This window comes from Rhinichthys klamathensis, unplaced genomic scaffold (assembly GCF_029890125.1).
Source record: "Rhinichthys klamathensis goyatoka isolate OS25496 unplaced genomic scaffold, OSU_Roscu_1.1 h1tg000117l_1, whole genome shotgun sequence".
Lineage (NCBI taxonomy): Eukaryota > Metazoa > Chordata > Actinopteri > Cypriniformes > Leuciscidae > Rhinichthys > Rhinichthys klamathensis.
This window is the reverse complement of record NW_026606654.1, coordinates 1-22,194: the sequence shown is the minus strand read 5'-3', so window position 1 is coordinate 22,194 and position 22,194 is coordinate 1. Positions and strand designations below refer to the sequence as shown.

The following is a 22,194-nucleotide window of genomic DNA, read 5'->3' as shown; positions in this document are numbered from 1 at the left end:
CTTCTGTCAGGGTGAAGACAAGATTTAGTGAAACGATGCTCTTTCACTATTCTTAAAAAGGCCTTATTTTATAATCGTTAGATTAACGATAAAAACTCCTGGTTAAAACATTGACTTAGCTACTCAATTGTAAAAAACCGAAAAGCATATTATCACAAGTGCTATTTGATATATGCTTGGAGTCGAAAACAGATGAATAATTCCTGTTTCCTTTTGCACGACGCAGCGAAGAAAACCTGCTAACGTGTTCAATGAATATAGCACCGATAAAATCCAAAACTGAAAACATTTTTAATCAATGCTATTTGACATATGTTATGGGAGTCGAAAAACAGATGAATAATTCCTGTTTTCTCTCGCACAACGCAGCGACGAATCCTGCTAGATGTGCTTGTAAAACATAGCACCGAAAAAAAAAAAATCCAACACTGAAAACATTTTTCATCATATATGCTATTTGATAAATGTTATTTGGATCCGAAAAACAGATGCCTAATTCCTGTTGTCCACAATTTACGTGTAGTGCAGCGAAGAAATCCTGCCACACACTTGTGTGAAATATAGCATTGAAAAAAATCCAAAACCTAAAAAACATTGTAAATCATAAAATGCTATTTGATAAATGTATTTGTATCCGAACGACAGACGTGTAATTCCTGTTGTCCCTATGTGTGTGTGTAGGAAAAATCCTGCCACGCCGTTTTGTGAAATATAGAACCGGAAAGAAATCGGTCGATATTTAAATTCCGCACTATTTCGGATTGATGCAGCAATTGAGGCGTGTAATTCTTTGCACGTCCTCTGAGACAGTCACTTGTGAAAGCAGGCGGGTTGCAATGCTACTGCCAAACGCTAGGGCGAGCCCTTGAGTTTCCCAGTATCAGACGGCCTCCACGTCCTGACTTTACCCTCCATGAGCGCAATAGCGCCATAGTGTGGACACTAGCGGTAAAGCGTCTTTTCTTCAATTTTCTCTTCCCACAACTTCAAAGTTTACCAGTGAGATTTTGAACTCGTGTTTCTAACTTTCAATGCATGGCAATTTACAGCCTCGTTTACTAACATGATTTTCCCTGCCTTGACTGTGTGCACTTGTTTTGGATTTTGGTTCAAACCACATTTGAACTTAAAAATTCAAAATTATGTCTTAGCAGTTTCTGATGACCGCTCTGTTTTGAAATGGCTTTCTCCCAGTTGATCTTATGTTGGTTACTACCACTGACACCTCACTGTGGTCGTGATCATCAAATATAAGGCCAACCCTTAATTTCCTACACTTATTCAAATTTGGTTTGAAACAAACCGATTTCAAGGTTAATTTGAATTAAGTCTCATTGCCCGTTGGGAATTGTTTTATGGCTTTTTCTATATTTCCCTTTTCAAATTATTTTTAATAATTTTGATTTGATTTTATTACAACTGTCTCCTTGCTGTTCTAGAAGTTACTTAACATCTATGAATACGCTTGATTTGAATCGTATTTAAACCAGTTTGAATGCAATTTAAATCAAGTTCTCTGTCAGCCAGCTTGACCACTAAGAGGAAGTGGCCCAAAACCCTTTGTGGCCCAAACGCGCCACTACAGCCTGCTTCCTCCTGTGCTCTTCCTGCGGCTCTAAAACTCTCCTCCGAAGGGAGACTAGGTTATTCTGATAATTAACTTTGTCATAATTCCCTTTGTTTTTACCATAATTTTAGTAAAGCCGTTGCCTTTGATTTTTAAAAAAAAAAAAAAAAAAGGACACTCAATTTGATTTAGATAAAAGAGCTTTAATTCACGTTGAGGTTCAATTGTTCTTCATCCTGTTTTGTGTTTGTAGGTAGAAAGCTCTCTCGGGCTGTGGCAATTTGACAGTCAGCTCTGCTCGAGGTCCGGCGGGTGGTTCGTCTGATCTGCGTCACCAGCACTGACTGAGCACGGGTCTCAGACTTTCCTGTATCTTTCCCTTCGTGCGGCCCGCAACACGACATTACCAATTCGGCACCGCCGGTTGTGTTCCAGGTCAAGTTGCTTGAGAGGGCGCACCTAGGTACAGATGCACCGAAAGGCCCGGGACACTGCTGTCAAGTGTTTGGGGCGACAGAGGGACCAACCACGATGCTGACTTCGAGCGGAATGACCTCATTTCACCCCAGGCAAACTAGAAAAAGGTATTAAACCCATCCACTTAATATTGGCCACAGAATCTAGAGATTCCCCGGTCATGGGAGTGTTTGGCTCCCTCTCAAAGCCACAAACTGCAGGCTTAGGCCTCCGTTTCCCCTTTTTAACACTTCTCGTGTACTATTAATGCCATTTCATTACAGACCTTTCCATCTCTGATGGTTGCATGTTACTTCGAACTTTGCTATCTTGCCACTGCTCTTTTCTGTTGTGCTCTGTTCCTTTCAGTTCACCTAGAAGACAGAACCTCTCTGAGACCACAAGGAACGCTGAATAATAGTTTGACAAACCAAGCCGTTAGCATAGACAGGTGACCCCTAAGCTACCGCCCTGTTAAATTTTATTCAGGCCTAAATTGTCCCATCGAATGATTTAACTGTCTGCATCAGTTAACCAAAATTTTCATACACGGCATAGCCGGTATTATAGCTCGTTAGACATAGACGAACTTGCATTGGTCTCTCTGTGTGTGTTGTGTTCCTCTCGCCCACAGTGAAGCCAGTATGTTCCGGTCCTACAGTCCCACAACCCGCTGGGACAACATGGAGACATGGCTGAGATTCATGACACCTCCATTCCGGCCCAAGGTCGCCAGTGACAGAGCCCGAGCAAAGAGCAGCTGGACGCAGACGTGGACACGCTAATGTCGCACCAACCCAGCCAAAGCTCCCACGACAAAGACTGGGCCAAACACGTCAAAACCTCGCTTTCCAGCTCACCGCGCAAGCACGCCTCCACAAAGGAGCCGCATCGCCCTGGAGCACAAGGTTGCAATGCCGAGGATGACAACGACCCCGAGCTACAAAAGGAAGTGGAAAGACTTCAAACTGCCCTGGCTAACCTTCATCGACACAGACCGAAGTGAATAGTCAGAGAAGAGAACCAGAGAGGAACTCGACGAGAAACTCCGACAAAGTGAAGCCTCTTGCAAAGAGCAGAGACCGAACTGAAAGAGACTCGAAAGCGCACGGCCTGCGAAAAACTCAAAAGAGGCCCGTGCGACCATCCACAAGCCCGTTCAACAGAGACAAGATCTCGAACACGAACTTGGCACCGATCACACAGAGTTGCCACACTCTTATAGACTGCAGCATGACCTGAAAAGGGGAAACACACACCACAAGTTTCCCCTGACCGGTCCGCACATTTCAGCCAACGCACAAGAGCTGAAAAGGGGGGTGAAAAAGCCGCCTTCCACACATCTCTGACAATCTACAGGACATTGATTGTTCACCTGCAGTCTCCAACCGGTGAACACACGTCACAGACACCCAGCAGCACAGACCTAGAAGAACCTGTGCTACCACCACCGGCTCCGAACGAGTTTGCTGTGGAACTTACAACGAACCTGTGACTGAGGACACAAGTTTCAAGAAACTTTCCCTCCAAAACCCGTCAGCCACCATAGTTCTTCTGCCCCCACGCAATGCCCACTCAACGATGCGTGAAGGTCCCCTCAGTAAGAATTCCTAAAACCCCAAATTCCTGAACTGCAAAACCAGAAGACACACTGCACGAACACCGTGCAAGACTCAGCTAAAAGGTCCTTGATCAACATCGGACATAAAACTTTTAAAAGTAGATGAAAGTGTGCTCAAAGAGTTGCAAGACTCTGCGTCTGTAAAATTTGAATTTTACTGATTTAAAGGAATCTTAGACGGACATGTAAGCCTCAACGGCCGACAGACTATGCACGACTCTTTTGAAACAAACGGTTTCTAGATGTTGAGTAAATCGGCACCGCTAAACATTAGGTTCCGTGACAGTGAAGAGTTACATAGAACACCAGCTCCAAATAGGGTATACGTTACCTTGACGCCAGAGTGTAGTAAAATCACCTGAGTTCTAAACTACCGTTAACCCACGGGCGTGCACTTGATCATCGCGATCCAACTAAAACAAAACGTGCAATACGTGTTTTGATCGCTGGCTTGTCTGAATGCCGATAAAACAATAGCTGGAATTGACATCTCTACTTCAAGTAAAAGAGCCTTAGATTCTCAACTGGTATCAGTAACTTCAGCATTAAAGCGTAAGTCTGTGTGAAAAAGGTATCATCTCAGCAGCTTGTAATCTGTACCGATATCCATTCCGCTTTGGTTAAAAAGAAATCCAAATCGCGGTATGACTAAAACCTGTTTCTGACAAAGAAAACTCAGAACAGTGTTATCTATGTAGACCCGGGTGATGCTCCCCTTTCTACGATGTAAAGGCCCTCAGAAAAAAAAAAAAGGAAAAAAAAATTGTTGCTAGATTGATGTAATTCACCTAAATTTTGGCTGCATCTACAAGCAGAAAGCTACTAAGCGATCAAACCAAGTCACGTGCTGAAAAATCAGCATTTATGCACGAGAAGAAACGTAACTACATACGCTTAGACAAGCGTTGACTTGCAGCAATTCTATGTCCTTACTTTGTAAACAAATAGAATAAGTCATGTAAAGTAAAGAGCAAAGTTGCATTAGTACAATTAGCAAATGCCAAAACACATCTGCAGTTTACTAAATGGAACATCAAGTTCTTGAAATACAAAGTATAGGCGCCTCCTGTTAACCCGTTAAAACGTGTGTGATTCATGTAAAATGTACAGACATTCTTCAAGTACTGTTGAATTGTTCTGACATGCTCTGGTTCCCATGACAACTTGCCACAGGAAGTGTTAACTCGTAATGTCACTTTTGTAAACAAACCAGCCTGGGTGGCTAAGCTAAATCTAGCCTAGCATCCAGCTAACTTAGGCTAAGCTAACCTAACCTAGCTCCCGTACAGCATAGGCTAAGCTAAATAACTTCCACAGTTAGCAGCTAGCATCATTTACTTGAACCCTTAATCACCGCCTGTGTTCCACAGGGCAAAGTATTCTAGAATACTTTCCTCAACACCAGTTAGGGTTTCTAATTATCCACTTTCCGTGTTTGCAATTCTTATTAGCTAAAGTTCACCTTCACTGGTTTAGGAATACTCCTTGCTAACCGTTGAAGACTAACTTCGCAGATCCCCTGTTAATTAAACTTAAGTTTAACTACATGTAAACTGCGTAACTAACTACAGAAGAATTTGTATAACCATAGGAATTTTCATCTGCATGTTGACTAAACCTTTGGAGGGACACACACGAGGTGGTTTTGAACATGCAACCGCTACAACCCACTATAAAGTGTTGATCAAAGCAAATCCAAAGTTTAGTCACTAATGCCACTGATTATTCTCGACTTCAGATCATTCCTGTGTTTGATCATTTTATTCCATTTTGCTTTAATTTTTATTTTATTTTCCTCATTAATTATTTCATTCCTTTGACCTTGATAATAATAGCAAGCAGCTATTCCCTGGTCTATTAGGTCATCTATATGATTTAAATTTTTTTTTTGGACTCTCTTGTCCGAGTGTGGTTCCATCTCCTATAGGGCCCAGAAAGGAAACAGACCCCCTTATTTGTTATTTTGGCTTAATTTCAACCAGTGCACTCGTTTTGTGACCCTTCAACACCACGCTAATGTCAGCCCAACTCTCTGAAAGACTCAGTGCTACAGCTGAGCATCAAAACGAACTCTCAAGTCCCAAACATGTGAGCTGAACGTGCAATCCTACAGCCAAAACAACATTTGGCTCAAAACAGGTAGCTCCCGTTCACCCAGTGTACCGATCACGTACCCACTTCTGATTGGCCAAGTTCTGTTAAATCGCTTTGAGCCTTTAATAGACCTTAAACAACTGAATGTCTGAGCTCAAGTTCAAAAACCCCTTCCCCTCCAGTCACACAGGTCAAGAGAACCTAACTGGCAGGTCACAGAGGTCACAAGAACTCCCTCAGCCAGCCATAAAGGCACAGCCTCAGCACCAAATGGAGATGTGAACTTGCTACCCTGCACCTTTCAGCTCACCAAAGACTGTGACTAACCAAATGAACTTTGAGACAACCACCTCTCTACCCCTCCAACCACCCACGACCGCCGTCTGCACCCACCGACAACCGGTGCCTTCAGCCAACCTGCGTCAAGCACATGCTGCGTGCACTAAACAACATTCAGCGTTCTGCACCTGATGCCATCACCGCGCCACAGCTTGTGATGCCACAGTGCAAAAGGGGGGTAATGCCAATGTATGCCGCTGCACGCCGCAGCACCAGAGACACTTGCAAGACACTTTTTCCTCCCTTTCTCTCTTTCTCTCTCCCTTTCACTTTTACCAGGATGCTGCTGTGCCTCCAGCCAACCAGAGGGCGACCGCACTCGGACATCTCACCAGGTCTGGCACCAGGACTCCTTTTCTGCCGGACCCGCACTCAGAAAGTGAATGTGCCACCTGATCCTTACAACGCCTACAGAACACACTACCCCAGCGTAACAACACAATACAGCTGGGTAGGTGCCGATGGACAAAGGACTCCCGCACTCACGCTGAGACCGTGGTTGAACACATGCTCAAGCAACTTGAGAAAATGACTGTCACTCTAGCGGAGCCAGGTGGCCACAACCACCGCCGCACTGCCGTCAGAACTCTGTTTAACACTTGTATGTCCAGCATGAATGCAGCAAACCTCGCCAACGTGGTACGGCATGTAGCCGAAATTCAGACTGAGATTCCACAGATAAAAGAGCACTCACAACAGAGTGCAGACCATCGACAAGACACTAAAGGGAACTGTGGTAACTTTCAACACTCACAGCGTTGAACCCCATGCACTCCAACACTCACTCCATGAAACAGCTGTTTACTGTCTTCCAGAATGACTTTGCTCAAACTCAGCTGGTAACAGCCCTGATGACAAACCTGCCGCAGGGGGGTGAACCCCTCCATCGACAGCCTCGCCCGGGGTAGAATTCCACCGCACCTGATACCCCTAAGCCTCGTGAAAACCGTGCTGGCGTCCGCCATCACCACGCCAACTGACTCTTTACAAATACACCTTTCCTACTCTCTGGGTAGTGCCATCCCTCTCTGCGTCGACTACAAGCAGAGAAGTTGGGGGGTTTTCTCTTGAACTTGCCCATCATAGAGTCAAGCCGAATCTACCGGCTCAAGAACATTGTCAAGGTCAGATTTTGAAAAGTAACATTCACATCAAGATCCACACGCCGGACGGGGTTGACTGCAACGACAGCAACACAAAGCCGTCCTAAGCTCCGAACCCGTACGTGTGCACATTGACCAAAGAAATTCACTATCTCTGCCCTAACAAGCCTTTCCTCAGAGACAACACTGACGGAATCTGCGGGCTGCAGATCAGCGACACCCGCTGCCCTGCCGAAGCCAAGCTACGCACTCAAGGCATCAAGACCCAAGCAGAGAGTGTAAGTGACAGGCGGCTCGCTAACACTCCTGTGTGCGCAGCTGCACTCACTTACGACCAGAATGACACTGACACCTGTGTCACCTCGCTCCACTAGAGCCTGTGAATCCAAGCACCGAAAAGTGCCATCCTTCACCGTGACGACCTGGCATGATACCATCTTCCATGCAAGAGAGTACAAATTAAACTGGAAATCTCATCCTTCTCCAGGAACCACACTTTCACCCTAACTCCAGAACGGGAGTTGTGGGTTGCGAAAGGGGGGTGATCCCAGCTAATTGACATTGCTCCTATCGACACAGCCCTCCAAGCGTTGTCTCGACTACCCATTCTGACTACCTCACCTGTTGTCCAAGCCTGGACCCCAGCCGGCACTGCACGGTGTACCGCTATGGTAGTCAGACACACCCTGATACTGGGCTTGACCTTCATCCTATACAGGAGACTCAACGAGATAAAAACATCTTCAGCCAAGCTCACGAAAGGTTTCGGACGAAACCCGCAAAAAGGGGTTGCCAAGTCAGAGACCAGGCCAGAGGCAGCTTCGAACCTCATAGAGCTGAATCCTCAGCCCTAATAACCACCTGCTGCATGAGTCATGATTCACCTGCCATCCGTCCATTGTGATGATTGTTGTCCGATTAAGTCCACACAGGGACTTCATCAGACAAAAAGGGGGACTGTAAGGACTGGGCCAGGGTGAATTTGAATAACTAAATACCTTCCTGCTAAAGACCCAAAAAGCCTGGAATGTAAATTTACACACACACACGCACAGCCACACACACACACACACACACACACACACGCACGCATCCCCCCACAAATGAAGCCTGCTCAGGACAGAGCGTGGTTTCCTGTTACGAGACACTTGTATGACTGACTTGGAATTTGATGTTCAAAGAGAAAGAAACTTCTTTTCTTTAAAAGACATTTAACCCGATATATTCGATGTGTTTTTATGTGTGTCCATTTGCCCATGTCACATTGTAATGACTATAATTTGTCCGTAACTTAAAAGTGAATTATAAATACCCTAGGTGTATTTTTAATGTAAATGTTTACCTATAACAGTCGTGTTTGATATCGTAAAAATGCCCTTGACTTGACTCAGCCAGATATATGTATGAACACACCTTAAAAGGTATGATTATGTGCATAACACATCTCTGCAGTAGAAATGACCCTTCCTAACACAGGTCATAATTTAATTAGACAAGCAGTCTGACAAGACAAAGAGAAATAAAACCCAAAGTCCCGCCTGTAAACTTCCAACCCTCTAATTGGCCAAGCCAACAGGAAGAGGCTGGATTTCTCCAAAAAGTGATAAAAGACGCTTCTCTTTTCTCTCTCTCTCTCTCTTCCTGCCGTGTCATGATGTAACGTCTCGCCTCCGGGCGAGCTCTTCGCCTTTCTTTTATTTGTTTCTAGTTTAGTTTGTGTTTTTCAGTTGTAGATAAGTCTCTGTGTTTAATTCCAATCGACGATTGAAAAGAAAACCCTGTGACATATCTCTTCAGCAAATCCATCTACGAGGGACCTTTAAACGAGCGCGCGCTCTCTTTGAAGGAGAAACACGCGCACGTGACCACGTGACGCGCCGGACCGAGAGACACACACGCTTCTTCAAAGCCATGGAAAGATGCAACGTTAACCCCGCGTGATTTCCCCGTAGAGATCTTTATTCCCTTTTTGTTAGTCAAAGTTTTGTTTTCCGTAGCCGACTCAGTTCACTTCCACGAAGTGAAACGAACTTAGCCGAACTATTTCCCTTTGGAAATGTTACAACAAAGACTGTAAACCTCCGTTCAACACGCGCGCCACGCAACCCACGTGACGCTTCCTCACACCCAAAAGGACTCCGCTCACGCGGCCAGACAGGGCCGTACAGGAATGTTTCGGCACAGAGAGAAACCATAACATACGTTGATTGCAAGTATAAATCTCTTTATAGAGCTTCTAAGAAGTTTTAAGATGATGTTCCGTGTTGTAATCGGAGAGGTGAATGTCTTCCTGCCAATGAAATTCTCCCAATTTCTCTGTTCTCTCTCTCCCCATCCCCTTTTCTCTCTCTCTTACTCGCTCACGCGTGTACGTTATCCATTGTCCAAACTTTATGCATTTCTCGTTCATTGATGTCTTATTGTATTGTTCATTGTTGTCTATGTGTTTGTAAATACATATATCCCATGTAACCGTAGTAAATACATAAGTAGTCATGCCTTTATTAAATCCATTATATTCATTTTGATTGATGTTACTGTGTCTGCTCATACTCCAGGTCTCTGAAATGAATAGATCAAGCTACGGCTTTATGAATTAAAAATACTTTTAAAGAGTATGTGTTTATAGGGCAGAAAACCCAGTTCTTCTGGCCAGAGAATTGCGTTTCCTGAAATCCTATGAAGTAAGATGATATGTGGGATTCCCCCAATATTAATCTGACAATTGAGCTAATTAAATTTTACCTGTCTGTAAAACGTGATCTATGCAATCAACTTGTAGTTAAAATGCAAGGATACACGTATGCATGCAGGTAAAGTGATAGATCCTCCCTTAGAGGGAGAGTAAATTCAATGTAAGATTGATCTAATCCAAACATGTATGAATAATTATTAATTACCAATTATTAATTAATTTATGCAAATTCCCCACGGATTAGATCCGCCCTGAATCCTTACACATGTGTGTGTGAGAGAGAGTATGTGTGTGTTTGTATGTGTGTGTGTGTGTGTTCTCTATGTTATAGGGACTAAATGTCCCCACAAGGATAGTAAAACCTGAAAGTTTTGACATTGTGGAGACAAAATTCCAGTCCCGATGAGAAAAACAGCGTATAAATCAAATTAAAAAAAATTGTTTTGCATGTAAGAAAACACAATGTTTTCTGTAAGGGTTCTGTTTAGTGTTGGGGGATAGAATGTAAAGTTTGTACAGTGTAAAAATCATTATTTCTATGGAGACTTTTCTAAAACACCAAATGTGTGTGTGTGTGTGTGTGTGTGTGTGTGTGTGTGTGTGTGTGTGTGTGTGTGTGTGTGTGTGTGTTTAGATTGAGGGTGGCTGACTCACAGCCCAGTGTCTTTCTCACCACAGCCTCAAAAGGGAAAGTTGTTCCACAGAGCCTAATGGAAACCACTCTGTCTGCTTTTCCCTTCAGTAAACCTCTCCCCCTTCACTCACTTACTTCAGTCTATCTCTGTCATACATAAGAACACACACACTCACTCACTCACACAGGCAAACACACTGTTTGGAGCTTCCTAAAAACAGCTGCACTGTTCCAGTTTCAGCTTGACAGGTCAACAGTGCTTAACCCTTCCCTCTATACACAAACACACACACACACACACACACACACACACACACAATCCTCTCATTACTCGTCCACTCACATACTTTCTCTCTCACACACACACACACACACACACACACACACACACACACACACACACACACACACACACACACCCTCCCATTACTCGTCCACTCACATACTTTCTCACACACACACACACACACACACACACACACACACACACACACACACACACACACACACACACACACACACACACACACACACACACACACACACACAGAGAGAGAGACACACACAGACTCACACATCCTCCCATTACTCGTCCACTCACATACACACGCACGCACACTCAGACACACACACACACACACACACACACACACACACACACACACACAGAGACTCACACATCCTCCCATTACTCGTCCACTCACATACTTTCTCACACACACATACACACACACACACCCCATAACATGTGCTAAGTAAAAACACAGCTTTGAGTTGTCAAGGGAACAGCAATAAATACACAGTCCTCCATCCATGCTCCATTTTCCCTGATAGATCTCTCTCACTCTTTCTCTCCACCTTTATCTCGTTCTGTTTCTGTCCTTCTCTCTCTCTCTCTCTCTCTCTCTCTCTCTCTCTCTCTCTCTCTCTCTCTCTCTCTCTCTCTCTCTCTCTCTCTCTCTCTCTCTCTCTCTCTCAGGCTGCTCACTAATTTACTCACGTCTCAGAGCTCAACATTCAGAGCTGTGGGTAATAGAGCAGTGGAGACTGAGAGAAACACCGTATAGTAAGTAGAGCAAAGAGTAAAGTTGAACATAAAAAGAATAGTATAGTGTAGTACAACAGAATAAAGTAGAAGAGAGTAGAATGAATACAGTAGTATCTGATCATACAGAATAAAGAGTGTAGAATAAAGAGTCTAATAAAGAGAGTCTAATCTATATAGATTAGAATGTAGATAGAATATATACAGTAGATAGCATTAGTAGATAAAATATAGAGAAAATAGAACAGAATAAAATAAAGTAGATCTGTAGGTACTACGAAAATAGAACATAGAGTACAGTTGCACTGAATTAGAATGGACTTAAATAGAACAGAATACAGTAGAACAGAATAGAGAAGAACAGAATAAAATAGAATAGAAAAGAATACTGAGTATTTAGTACTGTGAATTCGGACATACTTCTTTTGTGACATACTATTTTTCGCCTACTATATAGTAGGAAAGTATGCGATTTAGGATGCAGCCCTAGTTTCATTACTGAATAAGAAACTCGAATTAATGATTCAATGACAAATACATTTTTAACAGTCACTTGCCGCCACCTACTGGCAAAACAATGTCATCGATACAATCGTTATTTGAAGCGCCGTGTTACTTTCAAAAGGGGATTTGCTCTATTTTGATCGCTACTGTAGACATCAGTGTTTATATCTGAACTATAAAGTTTTATTCCCACTTCTGTGATATATAATTGTTAGACATAATAACGATCCTGTGTGTGGTTGAAAAGACTGTTTGTGAAGCTGTTTCATACCCAAACATGAAAACTGCTCCCTCTTAGCATTCAGAGGCAGCACAAACACACATTTGAATGCTCGTATGGTTTGTCAAAGGGTTAATAGCCGAATCGTTGTCTTTCAGGAATAAGATCACGTGGGTGTTTGAGATCAGGATCTTTTAACGATTAATCGCGGAGCTCTAATTCAGACCACATCAGTGTCATGTGCCGGCGCTTTATCCAGACATTCTCTAATGCTTTCCCTCCCTCTCCCTTGCGTTTCTTTCTCACAGCCTCACAGTTCCCCCTACACACACACACACACACACGAAAAAGAGGGGGTCTCTCTTTTATCATCCATCCACAGGCTTCAGAGACTGGATGTGATGAAATGATGCAGTGGTGTGTGAGCTGTGAGAGAGAGAGTGTGTGTGTGTGTGTGTGTCTCCACATCTCACAGTGAAAGTAAACAGTTTTACGCAGAGGACTACAGTCCTGTGTCGCCGTGTCTTCTCCTGCACTAAATGATATGATTGCTCCATGTGATTATGATAAACAAACACAGCCTGCAGTATTTAAAGGAGGAGGAGCATGTGCTAATTACACACCCTTTACAAAAACACACAATCGTAACACTGATGAAATCACTATGAGAATACTCTCTAAAATACACTCTAAACTTAACATGCATTACACAATACACAATGTATTTAACCCTTCAGCATGCCCTGCCACTATCAAATCCAACATAAAAGCTTATATTAGCCGGAACAAACTAAGACATTATTATTCCACATTCTTACTATTATGTTTGCAGGAAAATATGAAACGTTGGTTCTTTGTAGTTTCCCAAACTTTGGAAAGCTGATGTAGTTTCTATATATAACTTTGTGGGAAAAATCTTGATCATGTTCTTTCAATGGTGGGTTTGTCTTTACCAGTCGCCCTCTTAGATTATTTCAATTAAACCAATGTAATAGTATTTTAAATGTCATTTAGTGATTGTTGTTTGGTGATTTTTTTTTTATTGGCAACTGATCAACATATATTTAGATCTGAATAAATTTGCTTCAATATAAAACTAATTTTACATGCCATGCAGTCAAATTAACTTTGACATGCAACATGTTTTTTTGTTTTTTAGCATTAAATATCTTTATCACTTGTCTCATGTCATTCTCATTTCTCCAACACAGGCAGCTGTACATTGACAGGCTCATTATTTCTATTAAATACACAACACATAATGTACATGTACACTACCGGTCAAATAAATGCTTTTCTTTTTAACTTTCTAATCATCAAAGAATCCTGGGGAAAAAAGTATCACGGTTTCCACAAAAATATTAAGCAGCACAACCATTTTAAACTGTGATAATAATAAGAAATGTTTCTTGAGCAACAAATCAGCATATTCAAATGATTTCTGAAGGATCATGTGACACCGAAGAGCTGAAAATTCAGCTTTGCATCACAGGAATAAATTACATTTTAAAATAAACTAAAATAGAAAATAGTTATTTTAAATTGTAATAATATTTCCCAAAATTACTGTATTTTTGATCAAATAACGGCAGATGTTGTTGAGCAGAATTTTCCCCCAAAACATTTAAAAATCTTACTGAACTTTTGAAAGGTGGTGTAAACTATATTCTGAGCATATTCTGAACACACACACTTCTACACAAATAATACTGCAAAATACTGACAATATTATATATAAACGCTACAGAATATAGTCAGAGAACATCCTCTGAAGACTTAGATGATAAGCCTTAGATTCAATACTGCGCTGTCTGTTCTGTGAGAGTTTCATAATTTATATAGAAATATTATTATAGAAATCTACATTCCTGTGTTTACATTGCAATGCCATTTTCCAACAGTACTTCCCCCGGAAAGCTATACATTAAATTGACTTTCAGCCATTTTGTGAATATAAATCTTATTATGCAACAAGTTTTATCTCATTTTTTTTTCATTGCCATGATATGAAATGATAATTTGCAATTAAACAGACTGTTTTGGACATACTTTCCTAAAGGCACTTTCACAAACACTCACCAATGCTACAAACACAGACTAATTAAACCAGTAATGACTGGGAAATGTCATCATATATCACACTTTTATGAGGAGGTCTGAGAAAGCAGTGACACAAATCCCATCTTTAGCAAAAATGTAACACCTAGAGCAAAAGAGAAAGAGACTGGACATAGAGGTTTATTAAATATGATGGTGTTGACGTTAAATAAAACTCACTCAATTATTTTTTCAAGGGAGATGAGAATGGCTAAATGAATTCTTATTTCATGCTTTAAAATATAGCTGTACACATCATTATATTTTCATTCTTTTTTATTATATTGGAGTGATACTTCAGGTCCTTATAACGATATTTTATGAATGCGTTTCATTCATTCATGTCATAAAAGCCTTTATGTCTAAGTAGATCAATAGCTCACATGTCCCAGAATTCCAGTCGCCCAAAAAGACAATGACTTGCCCCAAAGGAAAGCTTCTTTCAATACATTTTAACAAGCGTTTTTATATGTAGTGGCCTGTGATTTAATCACACTGTGATACAATGAAAGCCAGTCATACATACATACAAATGCAATAACAAAACAGCCTCTCCACACACACACACACACACACACCCGAATTATAATAATAACTTGCGCACACACCTCGAATGGCTGGAGCTCCTCCTTTTCTGTGTAGAAGTCCAGCTGTCTGTCAGAGATGAACTCCACCACCGACAAGCCTCCCACGCATGACTGACCAATCAGAGGCTGGAATCTCTGTAAAGCAGAATATCACATCCAATCAGTCTACTTCATCAGAAGCCAAAGCTATCACAAACTTTCAACAAGGTCTTGAACTCATGTGTGTTCATCATTTGAAACACTATTTTTAAACAAGTTTTAAAATATATATTTCAAGGTAAAAAGTATTCTTTAGAAATATCATGAATTATTGAATTCATACATTTTATTAGTTTTTTTGGGAGTCACATTTCACAAAAAGAGTAAAATTATTTGATATTTCAAGAGCTTTTATACTTGAAACACAGTCTTAGGGGTCTTCCCTATGATATCATTTCCTGTTTGATCTTTTTTTTTTTGCTTGTTTGTGCATTTGGACCATTGGACTTATTTGGTTGCACCATGTGACGTAAATCAATAAGGTTTTTTTAATTATTAAGATTTTTTTCTTTACTTAAGCTTTTTTCTTTATTGATATCAGGATAGTAGTATCACCCTGACACCACCACTTAAAATAAAAATAAAAAATCATTTTAAATCAGAAATTAACAACAAAAACTTCAGAAATAAGTGTCATGTCATTGACCTATGCGCTAAATAGTGGTAAGCTGGTAAATTACATACAGTACATACAGTGAGCACGTTGAACAATATCTTCTACGTGAAATAAGTGCTGCTCTTTTGAAAATTTTAATCATCAAACAATCTAGAAAAAATTTATAACATTTCCACAAAAATATTAAGCAGTACAACTGTTTTCAATTGTGATAATAATTAGAAATGTTTCTGGAGCAACAAACCAGCATATTAGAATGATTTCTGAAGGATCATGTGACACCGAAGAGTAATGATGCTGAAAATTCAGCTTTGCATCACAGGAATAAATTACATTTTAAAATATGCTAGAATAAAAAACAGCTATTTAAAAAAAAAATATTATATGGTCTCAGGACAGTTGTATCACCCTGACTCCTCCACTTAAAATAAAAATAAATAACATTAATTTTAAATAAAACAATTCAACAACAAAAACAAAATAAAAGAGTCATAAGTTAAAGAAAGCAACGCTCCATACTGCAGAATTGACCAGTGTGTGTGTGTGTGTGTGTGTGTGTGTGCGCGTGTGTGCGTGTGAGCAAATATCTTGTGAGAATTCAGTTAAACTCTCATTGATCAAGTCATATTCTCTATGCATGGTTTCTATTTATATAAATACTAGGCCAGCACACTCAAAGTTTCCATGTCTGGCTGCCTGGGTTATGTGTGTGTGTGTGTGTGTGTGTGTGTGTGTGTGTGTGTGTGTGTGTGTGTGTGTGTGTGTGTGTGTGTGTGTGTGTGTGTGTGTGTGTGTGTGTGTGTGTGTGTGTGCGCGTATGTGTGTGCTTGCGTGCGTGCGTGCGCGTGCGTGTGTGTGTGTGTGTGTTCATGTAAGTCAATGCATATTATGCAACAACAATTTTCATGTCTCTGCAGTATGCTGAAGTGAAATCTAATCTAAATGTGGCCAGTGTTATGGGATGTGCATATGTGTGTGGGTCAGGTTTTGCTTACATTGTGGGGACCAAATGTCCAGCCAGCGTGGATGACTTAATACATAATAAATGTCATAATGAAAATGCAAAATAGTTGAGGGTAAGGTTCATGTACAAAAGATAGAAAACATCATTAGCTCAGTATAAAAACAACAGATGTCAAAGGAAAGTACCCAAAATTAGAAAAAAAAAATTGTTTTTTTGTAGAGACATTATACATGTGATGACTTCTGAGGAGCCAAACATCAGTCAACCAAAACCTCAATTCACTGTGTACTGTGTGCCAGTCTGACTATGTGTGTGTGTGTGTGTGTGTGTGTGTGTGTGTGTGTGTGTGTGTGTGTGTGTGTGTGTGTGTGTGAGAGAGACTCATAAACCATGAGCTGGAGGGTAAGGGGACAAACAGAACGTGTGTGAGCTATTTTTAGATACTACTGTGTGCAGTTCACTCACATACACTGTCGCACACACCCCACAGTTACACACGTTTACCGCACTGTGGTTTGAGACTCTGTTCTGTCAGTGAGGCATACAGAGAGAAAGGACAAACAGTCAGGACAAACATTCTTTTGCAGAAATAGCATAACGACTTCATTAAGACACAAATCTGTGCACAATAAACACATTTAATGCATGCGCGCACTAACAGCTAAACTACTACAATTCTGCTTCTAGAAATATATAAATAAATAAGACTAATTTAAATTACTATACGTAACAGAATCCAAGGTAAAGTGCTCGACCAGATTGATAATTGGCTATTCTGAGACTGTCGACATTAGCCAGTTATTGGTCAGTTAGAAATAATCAACATTCACACATTTTCTGTTTTCAATTTTTTTTCGGAATTACACAAGTTTTTGGTCAGTACGACTGTTTTTATAGAAATTATTCATAATTTTCCCCCCGGCAAGGACATTTTATCAAAAGTGACAGTAAAGACATTTATAAAAAAAAAATTCTTGAGCAGAAAATCAGCATATTATAATGATTTCTGAAGGGTCATGTGACACTGAAGACTGGAGTAATGATGCTGAAAACACAGGAATCACAGGAATAAACATTTTAAAATATACTACAATAGAAAACTTATTTCAAATTGTAATAATATTTCACAATGTTACTGTTTTACTGTATTTTTTATCAAATAAATGCAGCCTTGATGAGCACTTTTCAAAACATAAAATACACTTGCATTCCAAAGTTTGGGGTTGTAAGATTTTTTTTAAGTATTGTCAAATACGTGTTAATTTCATTTCAGCTATTTTAAGTAGTGTATGTCACATTTCCGATCATTAATTTAAATATTTGTAATATATCAGCATATATTGCCATGTATATTGTCCTTTATCCGCTCTTTGCAGCAGATATCAGTGTTGGCTATTAAAAATCCCTATCGGTCGATCGCTAATGAAAATCATTAATGTATTGTGTAATGTAATGTAATGTAAGGTGTCCATGCGAGAATAAACCAGTGTCTGGAGTGTGATATATATTACAAAGGCTGCGGTAAGCCATAAAACAAAGTCAAATGAATCTAGTCTAATCATAAACTTAAATGAGATCCACTCCACCTTCAGTCCATGCATGTCTGTTTAATAACTCACACACCATTTCCTATCATGGGAAGCGGGAACTTTCCACTGACTATCATTTTCATAGTGAACTACTGATATTTTCTACCCCAACCCTAAACGTACTCACAGAAACCCTTTCTGCAGACTATATGCCCGCTCCAATACCACACTTGCGGTCTTTGAACCTTGTCACTCGTCTAAACGTATTTCCTATATTTGGCCTAAATGTATGTAGAACTTTTGATGACCTGATGGGACACACTTGCAACAGTGTGTTGTAAAAAAAGCTAGTACATTTTTTACAGATCTTTATTTACACATTGTGATTTTCACTACTTTGCACTTTAAAAAAAAAAACAGTCCAGTAGTTCCTATCTAACAGGCAACACAATTTAATTGTGGTGCTTCTAATTAAGTGATAAAGGCAGTTGCAAAAGTTTTACAAAATACAGATAAACCATCTCTGCATCATCATAATGTCCAACACTTTGTTTTACTGCCAAATTAAGTGTAATATCTAAATAAATTTAACTTACTAAAAAATTGTCATCATTTACTCACCCTCATGTCGTTCCAAAACCAGTAAGGTTTTCTTCTGCAAAACATACGATATTTTGAAGAATGTTGGAAACCAAACCGTTTTGGTGACCATTCACTTTCATTGTATAGACAGCCACCGAGACATTTCTCAAAATATCACCTTAAATCTTCCACAGAGTAAATGATGACAGAATTAAAATTTTCGGGGTGAACTATCGCGTTAAGTCTTAGTTACGAGAAACAAAGTTGCAGTTGCGAGAAATTATTTAGATATTTTAGCAGATATTTTGTTAAAGTTACGAAATAGAGAAACAATTCTGGACAAAACTAGGTTACCATCTTATTTTCTTAACTCTGTGGAAGAAACTATAGCTTCCATAAGTGTGTTTATAAAGCCATTTACCATGAGATTTACCATTGGCTGAGTGATTGAGGTTTTACTGTCCTTTCGTAATCAAAACCTGAACCACACACATCACATTCAACACAAGATCAAAATCTGGACCACAAAAGCGCATGTGATCAAACTTTGGAAGCCTCATTCACAATGATCACACACGCACACACACACACAACTACTCTCCCTCTCCCTCTGTCCTTTCATTTCTCTCTCACTCGAACACAATCTAGGTCACACACCTGCTGAAGCGCGGCCATACACCCTCACTCTTGGCAGAGCACACAGTGTTGCCATGGTTTTAGTGTGTGTCTGTGTGTGTGTGTGTGTGTGACATTAAGACTTCATTAAGCCTTTAAAGCTGCTTGGGTCTGTCTCTACACATGCTTTGAGGGGACAGAGAGCGTTTATGTGTGTGTGTGTGTGTGTGTGTGTGTGTGCGCGTGTGTGTAAGGGAATGCATGAGAGGCTATATTCGCATTTGAGACCATTTATATATTGTGTGAAGAAGGATATGTGTATGTAATTAGAAATGTCTGCTTAGCACAAAGCCACATTTAGGAATACTTAATAAAACAGGTCAGAGTGCAGCATGCGCACGCGCACACACACACACACACACACACACACACACACAGAGGAACAATCAAACAAGCAGCAGTCAATGCTGATTGAAAAAACAGAGATAAAACAGAAACAGTTAGATGGTAAATGTCATATCAGTCCACACCCACTGACAGACAGACAGAGAGAGAGAGAGAGAGAGAGAGAGAGAGAGAGAGAGAGAGAGAGAGAGAGAGAGAGAGAGAGAGAGAGAGAGAGAGAGAGAGAGAGAGAGAGAGAGAGAGAGAGAGAGAGAGAGAGAGAGGCTGGGGGAATAACAGCAGTTTTAATCACTGACCCTTGGGCTATGACATACTGACACGTGTCCCGCCACAGTAGCTGCTCTTCTTTAACCCATGCAGGATCAATTTCAGCTCTGGTCTCTTCTGTAAATAGTATGCGCATTTTCAATCTACTGTCTGAACTTGTGTTCAACAGGACGAAAAAAAAAATCACATGATGACAAAAATGAATATAATTAAATGGAGAACAAGACTTTTTTTGAGAAGTCTAGTCAGATTTGACTTCTGATGAAAAAACCCAGGAAACTCGTGCTCCTCGAGAGTCAATGTCTCACACTGAGGTCACAAGCTCGACATTTCAACTTTCAGTACTCCTCATCAAATCCTCCCAAGTCCATATTATCTATGCTATCCACCTGCATTTTATAGCATTACACACTTCATATTTCACCAAAAGAGTTTTAAGAAACGATCGACAAATTTGATGTTTAAATGAAACCTCCCATCGAGCTTTAAAAGAGCAACCTATATGAGTACTACCATTGTCTTCTGGTGTAGAACTTGTGCTCAAGAGCTCCTACATGTTTCACAGCAACAGAAAGTGTTTGAGTTTTCCTGCTCTGTTCTCTCCTCTCTCTCCTCTCTCTCTCTCTCTCTCTCTGGGTAAACGTGACCTTTCGTCTCTGTTTTCCCCTCTCACAGAGCTTGTTCTGGATAAAAAAACGGTCTCTGCTTTCTTTCTGATCTCAGTTAATACTTTCTTTAAAGTGCTTGACTGCATTCAAACTGCTCTGATTTAGTGTGGAAATCTCACCCAAGCGGTCTTTCATGAGAGATCTTTTATTATGGAAAAAAAATTACAACACTGTTACGATTTACTATACTTGTATTTTTCCAAGAGTTGTTTTTCCTAAAGGGAACCTTCAATTTCCCTTATATTCTCATTAAATGAAAAGGTCAAAGGGTCTATATATATTCAGAGACTCTGAATATGAATATTATCTCATATTCCTTCAAAGAAATGAAAGCAGATACAAATATTGGCATAAGAGTATAATGCACAAATATTTGGATATTTTGAGAATGTGAGATTTAGTTTTTCTCTTACTCTCATATCTGTGAAATAATGTACTCTAAGTGTTGTGGGAATTAGGTTTTTTAATGATACTTATTGTCGGTGTCATTAAACACACATTCCTAAAAACAAGAAGGTAAAGCCCTGGAAAATCATGTTCAGGGAAAAAATCTGAAATCCTGCAGTGCAGTATGAGTGCTGACTCTCGCACTTTGCTTCATGACAAAAAAACAGCAGTGAACAAAGCTTGTAGGCCCCAAATTGCACAATAACGGATGGTGAGGTTCTTACTCTTTTCTTTTTCCTCCTCTCGCTCTGTTTATGTGTGTGTGTGTGTGTGTGTGTGTGTGTGTGTGTGTGTGTGTGTGTGTGTGTGTGTGTGTGTGTGTGTGTGTGTGTGTGTGTCAGAACCCTCTTTGTTTTGGCTCTCCAAGTGGCTGACACACAGCCAACAGCAAGACAGAGCCTCAGTGTGTGTTTGAAAGAGAGAGAGAGCTAGACTAGGCAGACAGACAGGGAAAGAGAGAGAGAGAGAGAGAGAGAGAGAGAGAGAGAGAGAGAGAGTGTGTGTGTGTGTGTGTGTGTGTGTGTGTGGCAAATTTATGACCAGCTGAGTGAGTAATAGTGAATGCACTTCCACAGAAATTACTCTCTCTACTACACACACACACCAGACCGGCGGTAAATATGTATGCATAAAAAACAAACAGATCTGCCAGCATAAATAGAAGATATACATCATACACAACCTTTGCTCTGCTCTACACACAAGCAAAACTAACACACACACACACCAGACTTGTGAATATGTACACACAAAATCAAATTTGCCAGTCATAAACAGAACGTTGTATATTAACTTTTCTTTCTATACACACACACACACGCGCAAGCAGGCTCTCTGCTGTGGATCCGCTTTGTCTCTCTGGACACTAGTTAAGTACACACACACACATACACACACACACAGTAATGGAGTCACTTCCTGACTGAGTCACATAACTGATTAGTCATTTGGCAGCAAGAACGGCATGTGCATTTGAGTGTTGAATATGCATAATTGTGTTACAGTAAGGGATGAAAATCATTAGAGGTTCGTTTTGCCAATGGACAGACTGATACACTTGGCTGTTCCTCTAAACAGAGTGAGCAACCTGGACAGCATTT

General features: G+C 40.5%; 1 protein-coding gene across 1 annotated transcript in view; it reads right to left on the bottom strand.

Annotated features, from left to right (window-relative positions):
* Window positions 1–15,097, bottom strand: part of jmjd1ca (jumonji domain containing 1Ca) — a gene marked incomplete at its 5' end in the record, with an annotated part of 53,052 nt that extends 37,955 nt beyond the window's left edge. Inside the window, one exon of the mRNA XM_056255039.1 lies at window positions 14,984–15,097. Coding sequence (XP_056111014.1) covers window positions 14,984–15,097 — 114 coding nt within the window. The remainder of the gene's footprint in view (window positions 1–14,983) is intronic.
* Between the last annotated feature and the right edge of the window lie 7,097 nt (window positions 15,098–22,194).